We start from the raw sequence: 27,777 nt of genomic DNA, 5'->3' as shown, positions 1-27,777 counted from the left end.
AAAAACTGCGGGCGCGTTACACAACCCGAAGGGCATCACCAGGTATTCGTAGTGACCGGTTCTGGTGTTAAACGCGGTCTTCCACTCATCCCCCTGTTTGATCCGTACGAGGTTGTACGCCGCCCTAAGGTCAAGTTTGGTAAAGACTGTTGCCCCCTTAAGGCGGTCGAATAACTCAGTAATCAAGGGAATCGGGTAGGCATTCTTAGTGGTGATTCGATTAAGACCCCTATAATCAATGCAAGGCCTCAATTCACCACCCTTCTTCTTTACAAAGAAAAAGCCCGCTCCTGCTGGGGAAGTAGACTTACGAATGTGCCCCCAGGAAAGCGCATCCGCAACGTATTCCTCCATGGCCTTATTCTCCGCAACCGAGAGAGGATACACCCTGCCACGCGGAGGAGTGGCACCGGGTTGCAAGGATATGGCGCAGTCCTAAGGACGATGAGCAGGTAAGGCACCAGCGCGTACCTTATCAAACACGTCCTGGTACTCCCCATAATCTGAGGGCAACGCAAAGTCCGAGGAGGCACACAACACCTTAACCGGCCCACGGATGCACCCGGCCCCACACTGTGGAGACCACGAGAGAATCTCGGCTGTTTGCCAATTGAAGGTTGGATTGTGCATCTGGAGCCAGGGATACCCCAAAACCACCGAATAGTGCGGAGAAGAAATCACCTGGAAACAGGCCAACTCCCTGTGAACAGCCCCAATAGCTACCTCAACTGGCACAGTCTCGTGGGTAACCTGCGGTGGTTGCAGGGGCCTGCCATCTATCGCCTCGAGAACCAATGGGGTAACTCGAGCCTGCAGGGGAATGGGGTGCTGGGCAGCAAACGAGCTGTCCATAAACAACCCGCTGGCCCCAGAATCTACCAACGCCTGGGCCGTCACCGAGCCCTCCGCCCAAGAGAGGACAACGGTGATCAGTGGCTTATCTCTGCGGAACGCCGGGGACGAGGAGACTCCACCCAAGATCTGTCCCCGACAGGATCTCAGGTGCGAGCGTTTCCCGGACGGACCGGACAGGACTGCCGAAAGTGCCCACCAAGACCACAGTACAGGCAGCGACCCTCCCGACGCCGAGCGGCCCGCTCCCCCTCAGAAAGGCGAGCAAACCCCAGCTGCATGGGCTCACCACCAGACAATCCATCCCCAGGAGGCGTGGGAGGAGAGGGAGGAACGGGTGGGACAGAAAACGCAGGTGCCAGTTGATTGGAAGGCCTCCGCAGGCGTTCCTTGAGTGAAGGCCTCTCCCTGAGCCTGGTGTCAATCAGGATCAGGAAAGAGATGAGCTCTTCCAACACCACAGGCAGTTCCTTAGCTGCAATCTCGTCCTTCAGTGTGTCAGAAAGACCATGGGAAAACGCAGCCACCAGAGCCTCATTGTTCCAACCGACCTCTGCCGCCAGGGTACGAAACTCTATGGCGTACTCGGCCACGGTCCGTGAACCCTGATGCATGGTCATGAGCAGCTTGGCCGCCGAGGCGGAACGAGCCGGTACATCGAATACCCTACGGAAGGCATCGACAAAACCAGAAAAATCTTGAATCACCGGGTCGTTCCTCTCCCATAAGGGATTTGCCCAGGCCAAGGCCTTGTCTGAGAGTAGTGAAATTAGGAACCCAACCTTTGACCTCTCAGACGGGAAGGCGTGGGGTATTAATTCAAAATAAATACCCACCTGGTTGAGGAACCCACGACACTGACTCGGCTCACCCCCAAAGCGCTGTGGAAGAGGGGCAGAGCCAGTCATACCTCTGGGTGTCGCTGATGCAGCCACCGAGGTGGTGAACGCAATAGGCGGAGAAGCAGCGGGAGAGACCACCGGAGTGACTACCGGCCTAATAGCACCAGGAGCAAGGTGTGCAGTGCGTGCAAGCAGAGTTTGCAATGCCTGAGTGAACTGATCCAACAGGTGATCCTGTTGATCGAGTCTGGCGACTAGCGTTGGGAGCGAAGGCGTGCCTGCACCGTCAGGGTTCATGGCACTTGTGTAATGTCAGGGCAGGAGCCGAGGAATGGACAGGCAGGCCTAACAATGTAACGCACTGGCTGACGACAACCACCACCCACAGACCGAAGTCCCTCAGGGCGCGGAGTCTAAGTCCCAGGCTGCCCTTCACCAGGGCCCCTGATGGTGGGGATGGACTTGACGCAGCCAGGAACCAGGTCGCGGCCCCCGAGACACCTCAGCTGCGGTAATGGCCGCCGCCAATGGCGTGTAGCTGGTGGAAGAAACAAAAGAGTAGTCAGACAAGCCGGGGTCAACAACAACAGGACAAAACAGTACAGGACAGCAGACGAGAATCACAGGTCACAAGCCGGGTTCAGCAACAGAGGGTCAGATCAAAGGAGAATACAAAGAATAGTCAAGTCACAAGCCGAATCAGAATACCAAGAGAGTCACGAGAGTCAGAACAGAGTAATAGTGACACAAAGACACAAGACACAAGTGCAAAGAGCATGTGCGGGCCACAGGCTTATATGTCATCAGCCACGCCCCTCTGGGGGGTGGACCTCAGAGACCTGAAGGCATAAAAAGGATTCCCATCATGCACAGCAGAATCCAAGATGGACGCCAGCACATGGAGTAACATAACCTCAGGGAAAAGGTAGGACCTTGACACCAATGGGGTAATGAATAAACGCTGTCTTTAGCATGAAATGCGTTTACCTGCCAGTCCTCCACTGTATCTATTGGTTTTATCTTGATTCAATACAGTGGATTGTTTGGAGTGCACCGATCGGACGTTCTTTGTTCTCATCTATGCAGCACACGAGTTGGGCTAGCACCTACAGGAGGAGTTGTGCTTGGAGATTGGGAGTTTCTCTACCTTGAGCAGCGGTAAACATATATGGGTCTCATTACCAAGGTGTCACACAAGAAACATCTCATGATGGGTAAAAGCAAAGAGCTCTCTCAAGACCTTTGCAACCTTATTGTTGCAAAACATATTGATGGCATTGGTTACAGAAGGATTTCTGCATAGGCCCTGCCAGTTGGTTGACTGAATTTGAGATTTCTGATAGCAGATCGGTGAGAAGAGCTGCTGCAGAAGCTGTTTCTTTTGGGCTTCTGGCATATGCCACTCTTCCAGGGCCTGCATGCTTGCTCCATCCACATTTCATACTCTTCTTCTCTAGCAGGTACCGGCTGCTGTCCTGAGAAAGTGCTCAGTGTCCGATACCTGGTTGCAGGTGCATTTCTGGCATTTCGCCACAAAATCTGGCACTGAATTCCAGCCCAATCATGGCTAAGGGTGCTGGTCAGGTAGTTTCTTCTGCCAGGGCTACTTAACTTGAACTTTCTGGGTTCATATCTGGTCCATTAAAATGGATTAAGCGAGCTTCAACATCATTAGTCAGTTTCAGATTGGTTTCTCTCAAACTATCAGGGATCCCTCTCCTGGGATCTGTTTTTACATCAATCACCCACACCTTCTGATCTGGGACTAGTGTCTTCACAGCTTGAACAATCTGCTCCTCTGTCCAGACCTCCCTAGGGATGTCGATTACCACACTTGAATCTAGGCAGCCATTTTCCTCCTCACACCACTGGGTTGCAGCAGCAGGCTCCATCTTGATGTTCTCTGGGGTGTTTTTCTAGTAGAACAGAGTATCCCAGACGAGCCTCCACGTGTAGCGATACCCCCGTAGGAGCCACTTAATAATTTTGTGTTCCCTGTTCTGTGCCCTGGCTCCAATAACAATCTCAGCCCTTCTGACACACCTGGTTGACTAAGATCCCTGTGAGCACAAGTGCTAAAAACACCAAAAGGAATATCTTTGCAGGATAATATTTTGCTAGCGATAATAAAGTCAACAGGTGACAAAAATTTAAACTGTGGGTACTCCCCAAATTGTAGGGCTTAGTATTAAACAGAGTCACAAAGATATGCAATAAATGACCATAACAATGGACCTGACTGTAGGGCCAACAGACCTTAGGTGGACCTATGATCTCAGGAGCAAGAGGGGGAAGAAAATACATTTCGTCCATCAGCTCCCTCCACAGGCAAAAAAACTGGCAAAACACAATATGTGAAATCTGGGTAAGAGTTCCCCTTTAAGATAAACAGTTGCTTCACTAGGAGAAAAAAGAAGGGTTAACCAGTGACATATTCTGCAGGCTGAATTGTTTGGAGAAGTCCTTGAGGTAAGGGTGACTTTGGTCTTCAGTTAGCTCTGAAGGTGCCCAAAGGTATTACTGTAATGGCAACCAGCAAAGTGAATAGAATAGACAGGGTATTTCCCAGCAAAGGTCTTTTAGGTGGATAAAGGGGTAACTGTGTCTGCATGCAGTGTCTCTGAGTGGAGTATTAAAGGGTAAGGTAGGCCTCCACCTGCTCACTGATCCTGGAGAAATCAAGGTTCTTGGAGGAAGTGTGTCCTGGAATAGACTCTTGAAGGTCTGCAGCCAGATAAAGGATGCCCAATTGGCAGCCTGATGACTCAGGGGCTCAGCGATGTCTGTGTGAGTATACCTGGAGGTAGCCTTGAGTAGCCGCACTGCTGATTAAGTGGCTGTAGGTCTAGTTTGCTGGCGGGAAGGGTCTCTGCTCTGTCCAAGCAGCAATGCCCACACAAACAGGCAAGGGGGGAATAGCCTCTTGCTCCTGCAGCTGTGGATCCCACATCCCCTCCACACAGCCCTCTCTCTCTTGGACTCTTCTCCTTGATGGCCCTGGGCAGCGTGCTTCTGTCTCATTGGTTCCTCTCTGCTCACCCGGCTCCCACCCACTTAAGCAGTGCATGCTGGGTTTGTCATTTTTCTCCCAATAAGATCAAATGGGCCCACCTGTGTTTGGCAATGTCCCATAATCCACTTGTCCTCCTCCTGATTGATCCTCCTTTGCTCCCTGCTGCAACTTGGGAGGGGGAAACAGAGTGATCGGCTTTGCAACCGCTACATAGAGTTGCAATAAAAAACAGAAGGTGACTACGCTTGGTGGCTCCAGCAGCCAGTAGAGTAGCCTCTGATAGATTCTGGCCTTTCTTTGAAATGGGATGTCTAATAACACATTGGTGTGCTCTATAAATACATGGTACATCAACATGCTCAGCACCCAATACTCTGCAGAGCATTTTAGGGCTTTCTATTGGTAAAGAAGAGACAATATTGGCATGTACAGAAGCAATACACTGACTTGCCCATATTGCAGAACAAACGCATCATATAGATACACAAACTGATATTAAGCTTATGCCAACTACTGTAACCATTGTGAAGCTCTGCAATAAAGACATCATTTTATAATTTACAGGCTGTCCTTCCTGTTCTCCAGAAAGGTCAGTTTCCAACATCCGTAAATGAGCTTCGTGGATTGACAGATTATTTTGTGAAGTTCAGCTGGCACTCACAGAACTGGGCACTCAGCACATTGTGCTCCCGTGTGCACATCACTCTGCCACTTTCCTCCTCGCATATTCAGGCCATGCAGTGGAATTGGCTGACGCTTTATAAATAAGTAATGATAATTCATAGTGACTGCTACACCAGGCCAAAGAGCAATGCAGCTTAAACAGTGCTTTCCTTCTTTAATGCATATATTTCTATCCCTTTTTGTTCCATTTAGGAGTATTCAATGGAGACAAGCCTGGACAGTTTATAGTCGCTCCTGAATAGTCTCTTATCATTCACATAAATGCTGAACTGCATAGGAAAATGATCATTTTGCTGTCTCTTCATGCTGAGGGCTGAGCTTTCTTGTTTGTTTGCAATCTATCAGCCTTGGTTGGATTGTATACAAATAAGGTCTAGAGAAGATTATCAAAAGCTGAAGAAATTGTTTACAGTTTGTACTATTTTACTTCACAGCTCCATTCACACTTGCAGGACAAGGTCACACAATTTCCAGGACAACTTTGATCCGACTTTAAACGCTGTGGATCAGTCACATCAAAAGTCGCATCAAAGTAGTGCAGGCGACTAAGTCGCGCTGATTTGACTGGGTGCCATTGAAAAGAAAGGGGTGCGACTTGTCACGTGACTTTGAAGTGAGAATGGAGCCTAAACCTGGTTGATAATTCTGCTGTTGAACAGCATCTGTGTTTTTTTTTTTTACTTTTTTTAGGCTGGGGTCAAATTGATAAAACAATGCATTAATATGTTGTGTATTCAATAAATTCAATGTGCAAAACTGTAACCTTGCCCTACCCTGTGACATCACTCCGCACGGCCCACGTGGACAGCCGGTGGCCATTTTGGTTACTGTTTTATACCAGTCAAGAAAGTGAGTGTTTTTCCTTGTAATCCCCCCCTATAATCCAAATAAAGTACTACACTATTGGAGATTTTCTCTTTTTTGGCTTGTCCACCACGAGCCCCCCCCCCCCCCCCCCCCCCCCCCCCCCCAAGGTGAATCCTGGTGTCCCTGCATTACCTGCATGTGTGGTTCCCTCTGCTGTTTGGAGAGTGTATCTCTGGAGCCTGGATATTCCTATGGTGTGCTACCTGCCTAGCTGACGCTTGCCAGATGACCCCCATTGTTCCAGTTTCCAGATGTAGATGACCAGGATTTGGTCTTGATTTACTCAAATGAGCATTAGTTTGCGCTTTCTGGTTAGTGCAATCTACACTCATCCTATTAGACACCACGGTCACGGAATTTCACCAATTTTGCTGCTATTTGAAAATTGGAATTTTATACACCACTATATGCACCTTATGACGTCAAGTCTGGACGTTCTCACATGTGATTGCCATAGAGCGCAAATGTATATGATTGATTATTTATGCTACCTTTTATATCTGTATACCATTATTCATTTCAGGGCCACAGAGCGCAAATTTATATGATATAATATTGATATTTTATATTATCTATGTTTTATTACATAATAGCTATCTGTTATTAGCGCTGCATGCACACATTTTATGATTCTAAGGAAAGGTTTTTAGAGGTTTTACCGTTTGATGCTAGCAGCTATATCTATTTTATCCAGCGCTCGTTTATGATCTATTATTTATGTAAACTTGCATCATATGGCACAAAAAAACTTTAAGCAACAAAGTGCAAAGTCATTTAAGAATCAAATGAATAAGACCTATAGAACACAGTTTTGAAGACCCTGTTATCAACTTGGAAAATTGTAGTTAAATGCACAGAAAAATCAAATATTTGAAATGCTTACTTGCGGCATTTTTCCATTATCTAGTTTTTATTCACTTGTAATGTACCTCCGAACTTGATAGCAAGCTAGCCTTCTTCAAGGAAGTCAACTTCCTAGCATACCCCCCCCCCTTGCACTCCATACCTCTCTCCTCATCTTGTAGTGTTGAATTACTGTTTGTGCTGGCCTAGCTCCTGCGAGGCAGGTAGGGGCTCCCTATATAACCTTTGATGCAGCTTCTGAGGAAGGAGTGAAGGGGAATACGATAGAATCACTTGAGTTACAGCTCTGAGAATGCTGAGGCTGCTGCTATCACATCCAAGACAGAGGAACCCAGCAACAGTTTGAGATTTTCACTGTCTACACAAGGAAGAATTTTACAGGTAAATAACATACATAAAATATATTATAATATACTGTATATATTATTTAGTTTTATAGGAAGATTGTTGTTGAAATAAATGGTTTGGCAACAGTGTCTCTTTAATATCATAAACTGGTCCATGGTTTATGCTAAGCCTTTCCACCCCCCAAATGCAGCTTCTATAGCAGTCCAGCCAGTCACTGGAAGTCATGCCAGAAGAGGCACAAATGCTGCAGAAACTCCCTTATTTTTCAGCCTGAATAACTTTATAAAGGTCTCCCAAAGTCTTTAGGCCCCATTCACACATTTACATTCCGAGAACAGGTACTAAAACATACCAAAGTGTGCACTGGGCTTGTGGTGCAATTAATTCAGTTAAGGTGTTCACCAATTGGATGAGGTAATTGGTTCACTGATTGGATGTGCTGAAGATTGGAACATACCTGTCCATCCTTTCCATTTTCTCCAGAGAACACCTTGTATTCATTGAAAAAATACAAGGCATACTATGAATGGTGGCGGTGCTGAACAAGTAACCCTCCCTTCCTGTGGTCAGTGTGCACAGGGGAAGCTGCTGTTCAGAATCTTAGCAAAACCTGGAAGATTGCAACTATTGCTGTAGAAGCACCAATCATTACAATGATTTTCAGCATACCCAGTAGCCCATAAGGTATGAGATATGCAACGTAACATCTTGCCTTGCTGGACCAGTGTAGGTATGCAATACAGATAATTCCCAGAGTTGAGCTTTACTAAAATACAAGTTAGAGCCCAACCCCAGGTACAGTGGCTTTTGCATTTTTAACCTTTCAAGAAGAACTCTGGGATAGGCAAAACATCACCCATTACTACACCCCCCTACACAAAACAGTTAATAAAATTTTAAAAAGCCATAAAATTTAGAAGAAAAGTCTAATTGAATTTTCATGACCTCATCTCTCTGTAATTCAAAAGATAACAGCATCTGCTCTGCCAAGGAGGAGGTGTAACAGCAGGGATTACATCATATCATCTCTCTCTCTACAGTAAAAGGAAACTACAGTTCTCATCAATCTCGGGGAATTGTAGTGAATGTGGGCGGGTACACTAGGCCTGTACACGCTGAATGTGTCTGAAAGTCCTGGTCCGCCCACCACTGCAAGTGGGGCTGAATTACATCACTGCTTCCAGGAGAAAGAACTACAAAAGGGATGTGCCAAGACCAATAGCTGGAGGAATAGGAGGCATAGCAGCCACTGGTCTTACAAACAGGAAACTAAAGACTATTAATGGTTTGATTTGCAATTAATATGCTATTTCAGAGCAACTACTGAGTGAACCAGAAGATGGATGACATATTCAGTGAAAGAAGGAAAACAGCAACCAGGTCATGTAAACAACTTTTTGCCTGGAGTTTTGCTTTAATATTTTCTATAACTTCTGTTAAATGTGTTATTAGTGGTTTCTTACACTATTAGTTGTTTTCTAAACTCCACTGGGCTGCTGCTGAACACAGCAGAATCCTAGCCGCAGCAGAAGGTGTCTATTGCAAATTCCAGTTCTAGTGCTATGTAAATAGTTAACAGAGGGAGGAGTGAAGGCACAACACCTATAGCAGATCTGATGTAGATGGTGCTTAGCAATGGCTAAAAAGTAAAGAAACAAAACAGAAATTACAGAACGTATTAAAAATTAAAAAAAATGTGGAAGCCACTGTGCCTGGAGTTGGGCTTTAAGTAAAATGCAAGATATCTGTCCCAATTCAATGTTCAATCATTTGTTGGTCGTTACCCAACAAAATCAAGGGAAAGTTAATTGCATAATTTCAGAACTCCAAAATAATTTATTAATTATTTTATGTTGATATCTTTATCCACAGCTTCCAGCAGTCACACCTTGTACATTTACAGGGAAAGGTTGTCTCACATTATATATCATGTAAGTTATGTAAATGAATATACCACATTTTGTGTGTCACTGTATAGCAGAGCTTAGGTGCTACTTACCTGTACTCCTCTAGTTGGAGGTTGTGCTGGCAGTGGTCTCGCTGGCATACTTTGCTGAAAAGGATACGATGGAGGCCGTAGTTGCATGTGCTGTGGCGGTTTGTGTTCAGGGGGTACAAGTATTCCTATTGGATGGCTGATATCTACTGGATGATAGCGGGTTGGCCTATGTATCTTCCGGTCCTGCACATGACACAGAAGATATATTTGAACAGTTTACAGCACAGCTGTACTCACTTTGCATTTAGTAGTCACACAAAAGAAACATTTCCAACTTGTTTACAGTTTTTAAATACATTCTATTTTGATTTACACTCAACTCATCAACTCTGTGAAATAGTTAAAACAAATTAAAACACAATCACTAAAATTGCAAATGTTGCTTTTCACCTTTTTAAAGCTGCAGCTTTCATTAATAAACTTGGTGATCCTGCCATAAATATCCTTGTTCAGGCAAGTCCTGTTATAGGGTGACAACTTTATGCTCTTGTGTCCTGTGACATGCACTCCTGGTGGATACTAGAATTGGATGAGCCAAGACACATGTCATGGTCCAAACCTTGTCACTATTAGGAAGCCAGTCCAGAACAATGATGTCCGCTTTGTGCATAATTATTAAGCAAGTGAGTAATTTGACCAAATCATCCTTTTTATGGATATTGTCCAACTCCAAGCTGTATAAACTTGAATGGATTTAAGCAGATCAGGTGATGTGTATTTGTGTAATGAGGGAGGGTGTGGCCTAAGGAGATCAACACCTTATATCAAGGTGTGCAATAATAAGGCAGCTTCTTTTCCTCAGGTAAAATGGGCCAAAAAAAAGATTTAACTGACTCTGAAAAGTCAAAAATTGTAAAAAGTCTTTTAGAGGGATCTAGCACTATTGAAATTGCTAAGATATTTGTTTTGTTGCAAATAGTCGACAGGGTCACAAGAAACGTGTTGAGAAAAATAAGACGCAAATTGCCAAAAGATTAGAGAAGAATCAAACCTGAAGCTACCAGGAACCCATTACCCTCCAGTGAAGTCATATTCCAGAACTGCAACCTACCTGGAGTGCCCAGAAGTACAAGGTGTTCTGTGCTCAGAGACATGGCCAAGGTAAGGGAGGCTGAAACCCGACCACCACTGAGCAAGACACATAAGTTGAAACGTCAAGACTGGGCCAAGAAATATCTGAAGACAGATTTTTCAAAGGTTTTATGAACTGATGAGATGAGAATGACTCAGCGGACCAGATGTATGGGCCTATTGCTGGATCAGCAACGGGCACAGAGCTCCACTTCGTCTCAGATGCCAACAAGGTGGAGGTGGGGTTCTGGTACGAGCTGGTATTATTATTGTAATAATACCAGCCCATACCAGGGGATGGAAGAGATCAGCAGCGATGAGAAGCAAAAAATGATGAACCAGAAAGTGAAACTGTACATTATGGGATTAAACACACATTGCAATTGTTTATGATGCACGGTGCTTTAGCAAATTAAAATATCATCTGGTTAGGATTTAGATCTATGTTATGGCTAAATTGTGATTTTTGTTTTAATCCAGTAAAGTACAGTCAATGGCTGCAATCTATAAGAGATGTAAGAATCTATTGGGTAAATCATCCAGCAGGAATGTACCCAGATTAAATATATCAGTTTTGGGGGGACTAAATCTTGATTTTGGTATTTTGAGAAAGTCTGTTTCACCAGAGATGGGTAAGATACGTTAACACTCATAAGACCTGTCAGCACAGTACCGGGTCATCAGTAGCCTTGCAATATTCACACAACGCACTCATTTTAATTAGCAAAATGTTTTTTTCTCTTGGTTTGCGGTTTCTGCAGTAGCTATACCTGAGACATATTATCACCTTGGATAACATACACAAGGGTCACACATACCTCCTTCCTCTGTGAAGACTTGCTCAGTAGATCTTTGCTCACTGTTGTGCTGTATTCTTGATTAGCTTCATTTGAGCTCCCTGTTCTTGATGGTCTGGCTGACCTGCAACATAAATAATTGAATACAATGGAGAAGAGCTGCAATTTAGTCACACTATGAAAGGTCTCTTCATTTTTATTCACCATGGCAAACAACAGGAGTAAAAATGATCAAATACTCCTGCAGGACTGGAAATAAATATTGATTTTTTTTGGAAAGCCACTAGCCTGTTAAATTAGCTTCTGCAATCTGTGGAAATGTGTCTGTTATAACACCCCAGAGACTATTCTAATGAATAGAGTGCCCAGCCAGCAATGGCCACATTTATGGAAACTTCCAGCTCACTTGACCAAACTTCACTCAAAGGTTAGAGACGTCTCTCCAAATGACTAACACAATCTGAAGCCATGGATTGGCTCATTCTCCTTTGGAAGTTCACAGGTAGACCTTGATTTTTTTCCTATCAGTAGCCTGAGTCTTTAGATACAAAGCCCCATAACTTTTTTGCAGGTGTTTTGGAAGCCTCTTATAACATCTGGGCAGTTATTGGGTTAACTTCCAAACATCATACATGCTCATTTCTCACCAGATTTCACTGATTTTGGATTAATTACTATCCAGTTGAAATTCTCTCTTTTCAATACAAAAATGGAACGGTCCACTACTTGCACTACAATGGAGTCTTGGCCAAACTGGAAAAAAAGGTAATTTTGGACTCTAATAAATAAATTAGACTGAATAACTGATCTGCCAAAGTGGCATAGATGTCTCCTGAAATACAGTGAAAGTCTTGCTGGCCGTAAAATGGTAAATATGTCACTCCATGTTCTGGCCTTTCTGCACTAGGTGAATACAGTAGGTAAGTCACTTGTCTACCTGATGTGGGTTTCAAGGGCTCCATACATAGCATATCCCAGAAGTAGTACGTGTCCCCACTCTTCTTGTAAGGGAAGTGTGATACCCATCATTTGGCATTCTATTGATTGCAATAGTTATATTCTGGCATTTCCAAGTGGAATGCATACAACCACATACACACTCATGGGTTCTATCATATGGACACACTGACAAGAATGAATAAAAGCAAAAAAATAAAGTGTGAAAAACTTTATACAGGAAATGATTTATGATGTGTCAATTGATGGTTTGTTACAATTAGAGATGGGAAGGCCTTCAGAAAAATTGGAAGAAAATAGCTTTCCATTTTTTATCCAAAGCCGGTTTTTAAAAATTGAAGGAAAAAAAAAGTTTGGAATATGTTCTTTTAAAATAATAAACAATATCTATGACATGGTATTCATATACCATGAAGACATTATTGAAAGATTTCTGAGACTTTATGTAAGTCTTAATTTATTGCAAGTTCTGTCAGCTGGAGACAAGCAAATTCTGGAATACAATTCAAGTAACACTGTACTTCTCAATGTACAGTCAGGTCCATAAATATTGGGACAATGACACAATTCTAACATTTTGGCTCTATACACCACCACAATGAATTTGAAATGAAACGAACAAGATGTGCTTTAACTGCAGACTGTCAGCTTTAATTTGGGGGTATTTACATCCAAATCAGGTGAACGGTGTAGGAATTACATCAGTTTGCATATGTGCCTCCCACTTGTTAAGGGACCAAAAGTATTGGGACAAAATCCTCATCATAAATCAAACTTTCACGTTTTAATACTTGGTTGCAAATCCTTTGCAGTCAATTACAGCCTGAAGTCTGGAACGCATAGACATCACCAGACGCTGGGTTTCATCCCTGGTGATGCTCTGCCAGGCCTCTACTGCAACTGTCTTCAGTTCCTGCTTGTTCTTGGGGCATTTTCCCTTCAGTTTTGTCTTCAGCAAGTGAAATGCATGCTCAATCGGATTCAGGTCAGGTGATTGACTTGGCCATTGCATAACATTCCACTTCTTTCCCTTAAAAACTCTTTGGTTGCTTTTGCAGTATGCTTTGGGTCATTGTCCATCTGCACTGTGAAGCGGCGTCCAATGAGTTCTGAAGCATTTGGCTGAATATGAGCAGATAATATTGCCCAAAACACTTCAGAATTCATCCTGCTGCTTTTGTCAGCAGTCACATCATCAATAAATACAAGAGAACCAGTTCCATTGGCAGCCATACATGCCCATGCCATGACACTACCACCACCATGCTTCACTGATGAGGTGGTATGCTTAGGATCATGAGCAGTTCCTTTCCTTCTCCATACTCTTCTCTTCCCATCACTCTGGTACAAGTTGATCTTGGTCTCATCTGTCCATAGGATGTTGCTGCGGAACTGTGAAGGCTTTTTTAGATGTTGTTTGGCAAACTATAATCTGGCCTTCTTGTTTTTGAGGCTCACCAATGGTTTACATCTTGTGGTGGACCCTCTGTATTCACTCCGGTGAAGTCTTCTCATGATTGTTGACTTTGACACACATACACCTACCTCCTGGAGAGTGTTCTTGATCTGGCCAACTGTTGTGAAGGGTGTTTTCTTCACCAGGGAAAGAATTCTTCGGTCATCCACCACAGTTGTTTTCCGTGGCCTTCCAGGTCTTTTGGTGTTGCTGAGCTCACCGATGCGTTCCTTCTTTTTAAGAATGTTCCAAACAGTTGTTTTGGCCACGCCTAATGTTTTTGCTATCTCTCTGATGGGTTTGTTTTGTTTTTTTCAGCCTAATGATGGCTTGCTTCACTGATAGTGACAGCTCTTCGGATCTCATCTTGAGAGTTGACAGCAACAGATTGCAAATGCAAATAGCACACTTGAAATTAACTCTGGACCTTTTATCTGCTCATTGTAATTGGGATAATGAGGGAATAACGCACACCTGGCCATGGGAACAGCTGAGAAGCCAATTGTCCCATTACTTTTGGTCCCTTAACAAGTGGGAGGCACATATGCAAACTGTTGTAATTCCTACACCGTTCACCTGATTTGGATGTAAATACCCTCAAATTAAAGCTGACAGTCTGCAGTTAAAGCACACGTTGTTCGTTTCAGTTCAAATCCATTGTGGTGGTGTATAGAGACAAAAATATTAGAATTGTGTCGATGTCCCAATATTTATGGACCTGACTGTAGTTCTCAAACAAGAGAAATATGCACTTCTACTAGGGGGCACCGCAGGGAAAAGGCTCCTAGTTAGTTTGCTTGTGGGCTCCCTATTGTACCTCTTACAGTTGGGTGATTGTTGGGATACAGTAGATGAGGACAGTATCTTCCTGTCCTCTCAGGTCTTAATTGACAAGTTAGGGGGTACATTTCTATGACAAATTAATTTATCTTTATAACCTTTAAATGATTCGTATTAATGCTCTCCACCATCATAGAATGTTTACATATAGTCTGGTCAATAAATTGTTTTTTTCTTCTACTCCTCTCAGTAAAATGGTGAGATCAACATCTAGAGTTTGGAAACATTTTTGCTGAGAGCAAAGCTGCAATTTGCAAATATTGTGAGAAGAAATATTCTTTTCCAAATGCTACAAGGATGGCAAAACACATCCCTGCATGCCAGAAGTGCCCTAAAAACATTAAAAACTACTTTATAAAATAAAATAATAAGGACCAGAATGAAAGTGCAAGTAGCTTTTCCCTCAACCGTTCACATTCCAGAAATGCTTTCAAATTTTAAAAAGCAAGTTTAGTTTATTTACTGAATGAGGTGTAGTTTTATATTAAAGCATAATACTTACATATACACTGCATTTCACATTCCCATTGTAACAAAATGGCTTTCAATTTGTAAAACTACTCCACAATGAATGTTTTTCAATGTTACCAAAAATTTGAATTTTTCTGGAAAAAAATAGGGAAGAAAAACTATTTTTCCCATGGCTTCAAAATTTCTGGAAATTTTACATCTCTAGTTACAATGCTACAACCTGTGAGAACTAAAGACTTAGAACTGCCTGCTCACCCACTGATTGGACTGCTTGGTTCCTGAATTCTACATGAATCTGTCAGACCTTGAGACCTTGATCGTTCTGATCACATCAAGTGTAAATTTGCTGACAAATAACCATGCTGCCAGTTAGTTACCTCAGTTTTTCAATGGATGTCTTCTTGTTTGTATGAAGCCATCTGAATAAGGTCCTCCTTTTCAGGTAGATGGTAAAGGCAGCTGCTGCTATGCATGTGATTGTTACCAAGACGGCAGCAACTAAACTTCTGTTATCTGTGAACACAAGTCAATACATAATCATTGCTATGGGCATCTGGGCTTGAATGAACTTCTATTTGATTGAAGCTCTATACTAAAAGGGCTGTAACTAAATCAATCAGAACAACTAAAAATGTTTTCTATCAGCTATAGGCACAATGGGGTTTATTTACTAAAGCTGGAGAGTCCAAAATCAGACTCCCTTCTGCATAGAAACCAATCAGCTTCTAACCTCAGCTTGTTCAATGAACCTTTGGCAATGAAACCTGGAAGCTGATTGGTTTCTATGCAGAAGGGAGTCTGATTTTGGACTCTCCAGCTTTAGTAAATAAACCCCAATATGTCTGGCAGACGTTGTGATACAAATAAAGTCATTCTGTAGAATGATAGTGGCATAAACATACACAATTGACTGTTATTGGCCGTGCTGTATGTAGATGATATGATGTTAGTCGGGAAGTGTCAAAGTAAACCATGGAACTCTACACTCTGGTACAAGACCATTCAGAAAATGAGGCAACCACAGAAATTTAGAGAGCAGGGTGTAAAGAATGTCAGGCTGAAAGTTATACCCAATTAAATGTTATGCTATGTTCCAAATGACCTTAATTGTCTTCCTATTTTTACCCAAGATCTAAAGCAGCCTCAGTCTGGGGCCAGTGCAGTCCTGGGGTTGCTCCAGAGGTTGTTAGGGTTACTTCAGCAGTAAACAATTTTGAGGGGAATTTATCAAAACTATAGCAGGCAGAATCTGGATTAGCTGTGCAGGACAGCCAATCAGCTTCTATCTTCACTTTGTTTGGGTAAACTTTGAAAATGAAAGATAGAAGCTGATTGGTTGAAATGCGCTAGCAGCTCCAGTTTTGATTAATTCCTTTCATTATCTTTTTAGCTGTAAGACAGCACTTTCCCCTAATTAGCAATGCTGTTAATGGATCCTTCTTCCACTGACCACTAGTGTAGTGGGACCACCTCACTGATCACCAATGTGAAAGGGTAACTTTCCACTAACACCCAACTGATCTTTATTATTTGTTTCATTTTAATGATTATAACTGAAAAGAGAGGGTGTTACAAAATTATTTTCTCTGGGGGTCAAATATGCTAGGAAAGCCACATTCTTTTTTTCTTGTATTTATCTTCATATTTACAACTTACTGATCACAATAGTTATATTGTCAGTTGTTAATTTAATTCAGCAGGGATTTTCTGTGCAGAAAAAGTTGAGAAAGGCTGATCTAAAGAGTTATTGTTGGTTTGTGTTCTGCTTATTTAAATGTTATAGCTGTGATTACGTTCCATATAATCCGTAGTTACCCACCTGGCACTCTTATAGGCCCGCTGTCCACACTGCCTCCATACCCCGGCTTGTCACAATATGGAGGTGCCCATTCAGCCTCACAATGACAGTTCTTTTTGTTGTTGCAAACCTTGATAAAGATATGAAAACACCTTCTATAATTTTGAATATGGTTACTCTAAATTACAGCCATATTCAAGTATTACATAGAGGTCACAGTTCCCGATCAGAAATGCTGCAGTGATTGTGCTTTAGGGCCTATGTGTATAGGGATGTTTGTTTTTTTTGCAACTGATAGTCTGTGGAGGATTTTGCAATGCATCACACTGTGCTACATGTTTGTAATCACTGCATGTTCTATTGTTCTGTGTTTGAATTTCTTTAAATCAGTTTTAAATCTTACATTTTTTTAATAAAATAACAAACCTGTTATACTTACCTGCTCTGTACATTGATATTAAACAGAGCGGCCCAAACCTCCTCTTCTGGCGTCCCCTGCTGGTACTTTAGGTTCCACCTCTTCTTGGTACGCCATCATAAGAAGCTGCTTCTAATAAGGGTGCCCCTGATGGCTTGTTCCCAAGCTGGGCTGTGTGCATCTATAGACACACAGCCTGGTTCAGCCATGCTCCCTCCTCATAGGATTTTACTAACAGTAGCAGAAGATAATGGCTCCGGCTGCTGTCAGCCAAGCTTGTGAAAGCGGGGAGAAGGGAGAGAAGAGATGCAGCCAGGCACACTGATGGATCGATACAGGATCATCAATATGTCAAATCCTGATGTATAAAAAAAATTATATGTGTGTATGCATCTATTAATATTATTATTATTATACAGGATTTATATAGCGCCAACAGTTTGATTACAAAATCTATCTATCTTTATCCTTGTCCATTTTTTTCCTGCTGTAGAACACACCAACAACACAAGATGCAGGTGTTGAATGCACTCCACAAAACTGAAAAGGTATGAAATCACTTTAAACATGTGTACAGTAATAGTACATTTTTTTGCGGTTTCCCTGAAATTTCACTTTAGCAAGAAGTCAGAAATCACAGTTCCCTCTCAGAATGCTCATCCCACTTCATTTCCAGTATCTGTGGTTGAAAATTTATAGCTGAGCATATCTGCAAATGTTCTCTTGTCTATTTGAAGCAATACTGCGTGCCACAGCAGTGATTGGAGTGAATCAATATTTAGACTCTTCCACCTTTCAAAGTATAACAGTTCAGTGTTTGTAACGGTGTAACATTGAAGTGTTAATGAACATTTGCTTGGGAAAATGAAACACGCTTTGAATTTCATGATGGTTTAATTTAAAATCCATGTTTAATAAAGTCTTTCTTTGTGATGCAAATATCTCATTTCCTTTCCTGTGAGCCTGAGCATGTCCTTAAACGAATATAAAGGATATAACTATCCAACAAAGCCCTGTACTTTTCACATGTTACACAATACACCGCACTGACAATTAGCTGTCTTCTGATTAGACAGGTATAATTGTCTGCAATGAGGCTATCCTGCAGGCTCAATTCCTGTCTGTGAAAACTGTTACCTTTACTGGCCTTTCCAGGAACTGTACAGAGAAACCTATGGGGCTGCCATTGCTGACCGCCCTCTGAAAATACAAGGTACCCAGCCATCTCTGGCTTCATTACCTTGAGTCAGTGGGGTCGATTTGCTAAAGGCTAATATGGCTGTTGACATTGTTAGGAAAGTGGAACTTTGCAATCGAACTTGCCCCATAGCTTTGTGAATGTGGTGGAGTTTCACATTCCAAAGAACACCCAATCACATGAAAGGAATATTGGGAAAAACAAAGCAGTATTTTTCCTTGTACATGATTGGATGATGGAAGTGAGCAGGGTTTCACCTCTTTCTCTAAACTCTGTGGCAAATCCCCGTGCAAAGTTAACAGCCTATTTGCCTTTAGTAAATAAACCCCACTGATTCATCTTGGCATGCAGCAACAACTCCTGATCTGTATATTTTAGACAATTGGATAAGTGTGATAGCCAAGCAAATAGCATATTCACAAGAAGAGTTAAGTAATGGCAGATTCCTGTTTTTCGCAGTAAAGTCACTCTTATGTCCCTTTCACACAAACATTCTGATTGGGTCCGTCTGTCCATTTTTTAGGTGGACCTGACCGGAACCTCCATTCTCCTCTATGGAGCTGCGGGTGTAAACAGACCATTGGTTGTGTAAATGGACATGTGTCTGTTTACACATGCCAACATCCAATCCAATCCACTATGGGGTTCCTTTCCCCTCCATCTGGCCAGATCGGATCAGATGGCAGTTGGGTGTAAATGGACAGGCAGTTCATTTACATCTGACCGCCCATAGAGGAGAGTGGGCTGTGTCCGTGTAAATGCACATATTCGCCAGTACACCAAGGATCTCCAAATGTAGTCTAAAGGCTTTTATTGCAGAAAGATCACATCACACAAGAACAAGTGCAACGTTTCAGAGCTGCGCAGGACCCCTCGTCAGGCATTGTCCGTGGCCACTCTGCATAAGTGGCCTACTCAGAAGAGGATCAGCAGACAGATCCCCAACTGAGCAAGTGGATCGCAGCCTGCCCCATGTGAAAGGGCCTTACACATAAGTGGATACTGAATCCCAAACTGACCATGCCTGACTACTCCTGGGGGGGACAGGTAACAGCACCACCCAGACCTGATGCATGTGTACATGCATGTGCTAAAGCACCTTTAATGAATGCCCCAAACAGACCCATGTCATGAGAGACAAATGGAAGCTGCTACCGCTCACCTCCTTCTGACAATAGTAGCTGGCTGGTTGTATCTGGCTTTAATAGCTCAGACTCGCAGGCCTTGAACAAGTGTACAGCGAAACAGTTGGGTCCCTTTCACACAGGTATAGACCTCTCAGCAGATCTGCTTGCCCAGCGGGGGATCTGCTCGCTGAGCAAGCGGATAACAGGTTTGTGTCTGCTCCGCTTATGCAGAGCAGACACGGACACAGCCCACTGTTGGATGGAAACGCACTGCCTGTCCTTTTCCATCCAACTGTCATCCGATCCGCCAGATGGATGGGGAATCCTCATCTGCCTGCTTTTAGCAGACAGAATCAGATCGGATGCAGCTGGGTGTAAATGGACACATGCCCATTTACAACTGCTTCTCCATAGAGAACAATGGAGCATCCAGTTTGGTCTGCTTGAAAAATAGACAAGCGGAACTGATCAGTATGTTCTTGTGAAAGGGGCCTAATGGAAAGAAGTTCTATTCCCTTACTCCAGGACACTGACCCAAAATAATGAGGTGAAGCATTAGCTTGCATTTTCAGGAGACATCAGAAACGGAAGTCCCATATTTATTTCATAACAGGTGTACTTTATAATGAACACATTTTTTATAAGAGCAAGAAAAGAAATAAAAAGAGAGAGTTACTAAAGGGGAATAAAGAAAAGAAGAAATGAGAGATTAAAATGTATGTCAGAGCAAAAAAACAAAAACATAGCACATCTCATACTCCATAATGTATTAGTTTTAAAAATGTTGCAAGTACAGAAAAATACCTGCTGATCTGACAGAAATCCAGGGTGCTCCAAACATACTGTTTGATCTGAAAACACTATTTCTGCTGGACTGAAGTCCCAAGCTCTGCCCGAGTTCTCCCCAGATCGACTACAAAACACCTCCCCCTCTTCATACACAGGTGGGAAGTCTAGTCCAGCAAGGCACAGGCAGGGCTGACAACACTTCTTGGGATTTCAGTGCAGCAAAGGCAGTGTTGTCAGCTCACTGCTAGATCGTCCCTGTATTTTTTGTACTTGATGAATTTTGTAAAGAAATAACACATCAAGAAATGTGCATTGTGACAACTTGAGGGATATTTAGCTTAAATGTAGAGCATAACAGTGACCCCGTCCACATTCTCAACTCTGCTTAAGGGCTTGGTGGTCCACTTTTATTAACAAGAAAGGCAAAGAGCTACAGGTAAACCCTTCCAGGGTTAATAGGCTGCTATGTCCCCAATCATACATAAAAGCAGGAATTGTACTCCCCTGGGACTGCAGCTACACAGTATTTATCATAAAATCACATTTTTATTGTCCAAAGCATAAAAACGTGTACATGTACATTTTTGTTTGACTAAAACAGGAAACATCACAATACAAGAAACCCCTGAAAGTTATGGTGTGTAGGAGGAGTATTATACACGTCTTACTGCCAGTGTCTCCCCAACGCATTTCAATTGAGCTTTACAATCTTCATCAGGGGTAACAAATAGTTTTTAAAGTTAACTAAATTGCATTTCTAGAAAGTGAAGTTCCCCCCGCATTGTCAAGGGGCGTCCACTGGACCAAGTGCTCCCACAGTCAAGACCACTAAGGGTCACTGTATTTGACCGTTTGGGGGCGCCAGTACGTCAGCCCCCAAAGTGTAAAAGTACATGAACGTCCAAGTGGAGAGAAATAGGCCAATGCAAAACTTGCAAATAAGGCTGATGGTAGAGTGTATTGTAGCCACCTGCACAGAACTTCTTTCCAAACTGGACCAACTACCAAAAGGGACCCATTATTAACAAGAACAGAAAAGTTCACACAGAACAAATGCCCACACAGAGGTTTCCACCATCAGTGTAAATTGCAGAACAAAACAGCCTCCTGGCTAACTCTCTTGCCACAGGCCTCAAGCCTGAGCCTCTGACCTACACACACAGCTCCTTAAATGCAAGTTTACTGTCCATCGGCTCCTTACTGCTCTGTCACAGACTGAATTGTGCAGACATCCATGCTCTGGGTGCCCCATGCAGTCTCTCTAACTCCTGGAGGGGGATTGGAGTCCTGATTTCTGTGCACAGACCTCCCATTATGTTGGGTGGGACACCAAACTACTATCAGGTCCTAGATTATAAGAGGGGTGAACATCTGCACACTCAGCCTGCTGGTTTCTGCTAAAATCTGGACATAGAATTTGAGAAGCACTAAAGTCTCTGAGCTCCAGACTAAGGTTGCCACCTCATACTGAACACATAATAATTACACAGGTTCTGTGGCTGAATAAGGTGTTAATTAAACTCACTTAGCGCCTTATCTGCATTGAATTAGCCTCAGAACCTCTGTAATTAATATGTGTTCGGTTTTAAAAGGATTCCAGAGCCTGATCCTGGAATTACACAACCTGGAGAAAGATGAAAATCCATCTTTCGCTACTCAAAACTGACATTCTGGAGCCATTCAAAGTGTAATCTCAACAACCAATGTCCATTTCTTCTATTTTTTCACACAGGCAGGGCCTTGCACTGCCACATCATGTATTGCACAGATGTGCTGAATGTGTGTTTTTATTTGTTGCTCCGATATACATTTTAAGTAGCAGGAGAGAGTAAAGATACTTTCACACTGGAGGAGTTTTTGAAGCGCTTTTGCGTTATAAAATGCGCCTAAAAAGCTCAAGAAAAATGATTATTTATGTCTATGTATGTTTTCACATTGGGGCGTTGTGCTTCTGTTGCCGTGTAAAAACTCCTGCTTGCAGCATCTTTGGAGCATGTTTGTTGAGTTAATAAAAACTCCCCAAAAACGACACTTCCCTTTGAAATCAATGGATCAAACACCTGAAAAACGCCTCCAAGAAGCATTTTTAGTGCCGTTTTTAAGTTGCGTGTCCTTTAAAAAATGCTCGGGAAGTAAAAAGCGCGGTAAAAACGCATATGCATTTTTGCGGCAGATCAGTGTGAAAGTAGGCTAAAACACGAAGAAAAGCAGGAATTGAAGAGAAAGTTGAAAAAAGACAGAAAAAAGGAAAAGAGAGAAGAAAAATGGAAAGGGCAAAGAGATGCAGAGATGGGGGGGGAGTGAGATACGTGGAAGTTTAACATTTTCCTTGGTTTCATACGTAACTGTTTGCCATGCATTAATTGTACTCCGATATCAGGATACTGAAGGGCAGACTCTGAGGTTGAGATCTTCTCCAGGGAGTTAGGAGATAAGCTTAGAAATAAAAATGACAACGCCATTTTCACTGGGAAGTTTAAGTGTAATTTCTTATCGGTGTCCACATTAGCAGTCTATGTAAATGATCGTGTTGTAGCAGTGTAAGCTCCCCCATTGTCACTGCCAGCTCATTATCATTTCAATGCGCTGCTGTAGTTAATCATTTTCCCTACAATAGCTTGCCGATTTTGCCAAATGAATACGGGCTGTGAACGTTTAGTTCAAAGTATCACTTCTATCATTCGGAGAGCTGCACTTTCTAAGAACTGGCCTTTCCTGCCAACAAAAGGAAGACAAATTAAAGCACTCTGCACTACTTACTCCGTGTCCGTGGCACTTAGCTGCACATTCGTGGACCCCTAATACGCTGATGTTCTGGCACTGGCGGTTTAGGCAGATCTAAGAAAGGAAAGATAAGTTAATTGGAGAACAATACAAAACCGAGCAGTAATGTTTTCTAGTTGTTTGCACAAACCAAAAGAAAAAGTTTTAGAAAAAAAATGATATTTATTTTAACCTCCCTTTGGGGGCATGAAATGAGGGGTCCCCACCTCTCACACCAATAGTGTGAGACTCAATTACTGCAACTCCGTCCTCACTGGCCTCCCTCACCACAGACTATCCCCCCTTCAGTCGATCCTGAATATGGCAGCCAGACTCATCCACCTTACCAACCGCTCCGTTTCCGCCACCCCCCTCTGCCAATCCCTCCACTGGCTTCCGATTGCCCAACGGATCAAATTCAAAATGCTTACACTGACATACAAAGCTGTCCACAATACCGCCCCAAACTACATCACCAACCTAATATCCAAATACCACCCAAAACGCACTCTCCGCTCCTCACAAGACTTCCTTCTCTCTAGTTCCCTGGTCTCCTCCCATGCTCGCCTCCAGGACTTCTCTAGGGCATCACCCATCCTCTGGAACTCCCTACCCCAATCCATCAGACTATCACCTACTCTCCTTTAGGCGCACCCTGAAAACCCACCTCTTCAGGGAAGCCTACCCCACCCCCTGCTAATTGCCTATCTCCTCCACTCCTCCTACCACTCCATCCCCCACAGCTTTTCCTCCTGTACCACTATCCCCTCCCTCCTAGATTGTAAGCTCCAAGGAGCAGGGCCCTCGAACCCCTCTTGTATCGCATTGTATTGGTATTGTACTGTCTCATGTATTGTCTCCCTTTGTAATGTACAGCGCTGAGCGAACTATTGGTGCTTTATAAATACTGTATAATAATAATAATAATAGTGAACAACAGCTGGGCCATTTCTGGTTTTATTTCAAGTAAGGCTTTCTCCAATTACCCTAAATTTCACACCAGCATGCATTTCTGCATGCGAACACCTTCGCTTTATGTTTTACTGCTCTACTTACCTTTTCTGTCTTGCACTTCTTGGTTTCCCTAAATGCATTGGCGATGTAGCCCCAGACACACAGATGCACCCTTGGAAGTCAACATCACCATTGCCTTCAGGGAAATCCCTACCTAAACTGTGAGATCTCGCAGTATTCTCATACTGTGCATGCACAAGATGGAGGACATGATGACATGTGCTTTCATTTCACACAAGCACTGTACAATATTACATTCATTTGCTGGAAGAAAACATCTACCTAGCTCTCAGGGAAGGGTTTTCTTTTTCTTTTCCCCAATGGATGCCATATGGCGCATGTGCAAGATGATGCTTGCGCATGACATTTATAAAATGGCGGCGTGGGAGCAGTGATCCAGGCAGGACAAAGATTGCTAAGTATGAAGAAAAAGTCACACAGATATAGGTAATTATGATTGTTTATTTCCCCCCTATTCAGGTATGCAGGTTTACAGAGTGGAGATGGGTGGTGGGGTCCTCTTTAAGAGATTGAAGTCTGTCTAGCCCCCTTTCAAGAAAAAATGTAATATGTTGCAGTTTACCAGTCCTTAGATGTGGAAGTGTCAATCATTTTCTTTATCGGGCTTTTTACTTTACTTTCACTTGCTGAACCTGCCAGTAACACACTTCCTGCCCTGGAATGACAATGCTCACTCACTGCATTGCATCTATGGAACTACAGTGTTGTCACCCTGGGCTGTTTTCCTGGCTTGGATTACAAATACGTCCCCCTCTCCTCAATACATAGTTGAAAGGTGATGAGGGGGATAGTTTAGATTGCTGAGAAGACTGATACTGTTGTGTGAGATTTCAGCTCAGTAAGCAGTAAAGATGACCATAGATGGATCAAAATTCAGCTGGTTCTGCAGGGCCTGGACAGATTTCAATGTGTGTGGCCACTGCAGTTGAACAGAAGTCGATCTACCGATCAACTTCTGTTCAACTGTACTATCGGATAAAAGTTGCTTGATTAGCAGATGTAGTCAATGACTGCAGAGCAGATCTGTGTATTTTGTCAGTGGGGGAGTCTCCTAGCTGTACAAATACAGTAGCTCAGCAAGGAGGAGTCCCCCAGCCACACAACTGAGGTTCAGATTAAAAAACGGACCCGTGTATGGCCAGGTTTAGTGACAACAACACTTGTATTAAAAGGTACATAGCCTTAAAGGAGACGTGCAGGATTGAAAAAAATATATACATTCCTACCTGCTGCAGCATCTGTCCGATGTTGCAAGCTGTCCCCCACCGGCTCTAGACCCAAGAACGTTACCACTGATCGCTCAGTTCTCAGTCTTCACTGAACAGACAGCAGTGACTGTCAGTCACCAGACCTCTGCTCTGCCCCTCCAGCGCTCACTAGAGCACTGGGCAGGAGCTTGTTGGTTCAGGCTCCCTGCGGGTCACTGAGAGGCTGAGTCAGCTGCCTATAAGGCATCTGGGTGGATCCCAACAATATTGTTGGGATCCCTCTAAAGTCTGGAGCGGGTCTGTGAAGGTAAATGTAAGTAAGTAGAAAACATTTTTTGTTCTTGATTTCAGATAACCTTTAAGGTGGTGGTAAAAGCTAAAGGTTTTTTTACCTAATGGTTTCTTTGCATTAAGGTAAAAAACCTTCCATGATCTTCCTTCAACTACACCCAGCCCCTGTAAATAATTACTGAAGGTCTATATCAACCCAACACTTCTCTCTCTCTCTCTCTCCTCACAGGATTCAGATGCAGCTGCTGCTGTCAATAAAATCCTGCGAGGAAGGAGCAAGTGGTGGGGCCAAGTCGCACTGTGTGTTACAGACACACACAGACCGACTCAGGTTCGAGCCTGCACAAATGTCCCTATAGCAAGTGGCTTGCTATGGGGGCACTCGTAGTGAGGAAGATGTGAGAGCACCAGCGGGAGACTCCAGAAGTGGAGGTTCAGGGCCGCTCTGTGCAAAACCATTGCATAGACCAAGTATAACATCTTTATTATTTTAAGAAAAAAAAATAACCATTTCAATTTATACAGAAATGCAAAATGCATATTTCCCCAGCAAATGAGACATCATTAAATCTAAACAGAGCAGTAGATTTCTCTAGCTTTTAGTCAGGTATTGTATTTGTTCTCTTAACAAAAAAAAAAGGCCGGAAAGTGATTGGTTCATCTCTACACCCCCAAGCAAGTAAGAAAGAGAGATGTTAAGTCAGCTGAATTATGAAAATATTTAGCGAGGGACATTATACATCTGTTTCCAAAGACCACTTAACTTGTACAAAATCGACTGAATAATAAAGTGGATTACCGCTGTGCTGTGACTGCAGAGCTGTGCCACAATGCCCACTACAGCTATTGTATGTTGGGATATACAAATATCGAAGACAATGTTCATAACAGGAGTCCGTATTAAAAAAGTCTCTTACACTTACGTTCAGTATTTGCTGTTTCTGAGTTTGGAAAAGTGCAGTAAACCTGGTAAACATAATACCACGGCGGCTTCTAACCCTTTTTTTTTATGATTTTTTCCTGACCCAGGCACTTGGCCAATAAAACACACAATACTTTTCACAGTGCCAATGGATGCAAAGACTTACATCAAAAGAGCTCACGCTCCATGTCTATACTAATTATGAATCATGGCATTAGCCAACATGCAGACACTCAGGAACAGGTGGAGGCAGAGATCACAGTGTTACTGGGTAAAGATCCTTTTCTAAAGTGCCTCCACCTAAGGTTCTTTCTGGTATGGTCACAATTACAGCAATTAACAATCAATACACTTGGATAGCATGTGCATTGATGTTTGTTAATTGCTGTACTTTATGCCTGGATCTCCTCTCTGCTCTAGTGAAAATGTATTTGGTGCTTGTAGCGGAGAGTCTGCTTCTGTCTAGATAGAGGAACTGTGGGGCAATCTTGTGCATGTACTACAATTTATAGTTATGTCTTTAGAAGATGCTTCCTTCATAAATACATAACATTTTAAAACGCTAGCTGTTTGTAGTGCTGCCTGTTATTTATTCAGAGTGTATTATTCCAGGGTTTTTCTTGAGGAAACCCAATCCATGGTCCTAGCACCCATGCTTACGTAACACTGCTTTGGGGTAGATTTACTAAAACTGGAGCGCTCAGAACCTGGTGCAGCTGTGCACAGTAGCCAATCAGCTTAACGTGTTCAATTAAGCTTTGACAATAAAACTTGGAAGCTGTTCCTTTGCAGAGCTGCACCTGATTTTGTAAAATAACCGCCTTTATGTCCAGATGTTCTGACTTCAGTTTGCATTAACTTATTTTTTTTTCACTTTGATAAAACAATATCCTCATTAACACCTTCCCATCCAGCCTATAGCAGATTCCTGAGCAGACTCCTTCTGAGTGGGTGTCATATGATGTCCTGTCAGAAAGCACCGATCATGGGGCCGCCCATCGGTGCGATCAGTCAACAGCTGTGTCCAGAGGACTGCTCACTACACCGGCCCACTGCCATTGTCATGTGATTGCTGTGACCAATCACAGCAGATCACATGACAGTTGTAAACAATGGATCCTTTCATGCCATCCATTGTGGACAATTGTTTTGTTAGTTGTGATTGGT

General features: G+C 43.0%; 1 protein-coding gene across 1 annotated transcript in view; it reads right to left on the bottom strand.

The window, feature by feature from the left end:
• The window catches only part of ADAM12 (ADAM metallopeptidase domain 12), a 749,844-nt gene that overhangs the window by 42,656 nt on the left and 679,411 nt on the right, over nucleotides 1–27,777 (bottom strand). The window contains exons 17-21 of the mRNA XM_089669609.1: nucleotides 23,152–23,229; nucleotides 16,881–16,989; nucleotides 15,439–15,574; nucleotides 11,359–11,461; nucleotides 9,470–9,652 (exon numbers count right to left, since the gene is read on the bottom strand). Of these exons, the coding sequence (XP_089525735.1) occupies nucleotides 9,470–9,652; nucleotides 11,359–11,461; nucleotides 15,439–15,574; nucleotides 16,881–16,989; nucleotides 23,152–23,229 (609 nt within the window). The remainder of the gene's footprint in view (nucleotides 1–9,469; nucleotides 9,653–11,358; nucleotides 11,462–15,438; nucleotides 15,575–16,880; nucleotides 16,990–23,151; nucleotides 23,230–27,777) is intronic.

The sequence above is a fragment of the Staurois parvus genome, unplaced genomic scaffold, assembly GCF_062004578.1.
Source record: "Staurois parvus isolate SC_StPar_1 unplaced genomic scaffold, SC_StPar_1.0 ptg000009l, whole genome shotgun sequence".
Taxonomy (NCBI): Eukaryota; Metazoa; Chordata; class Amphibia; order Anura; family Ranidae; genus Staurois; species Staurois parvus.
This window is presented reverse-complemented; position numbering and strand designations above follow the sequence as displayed.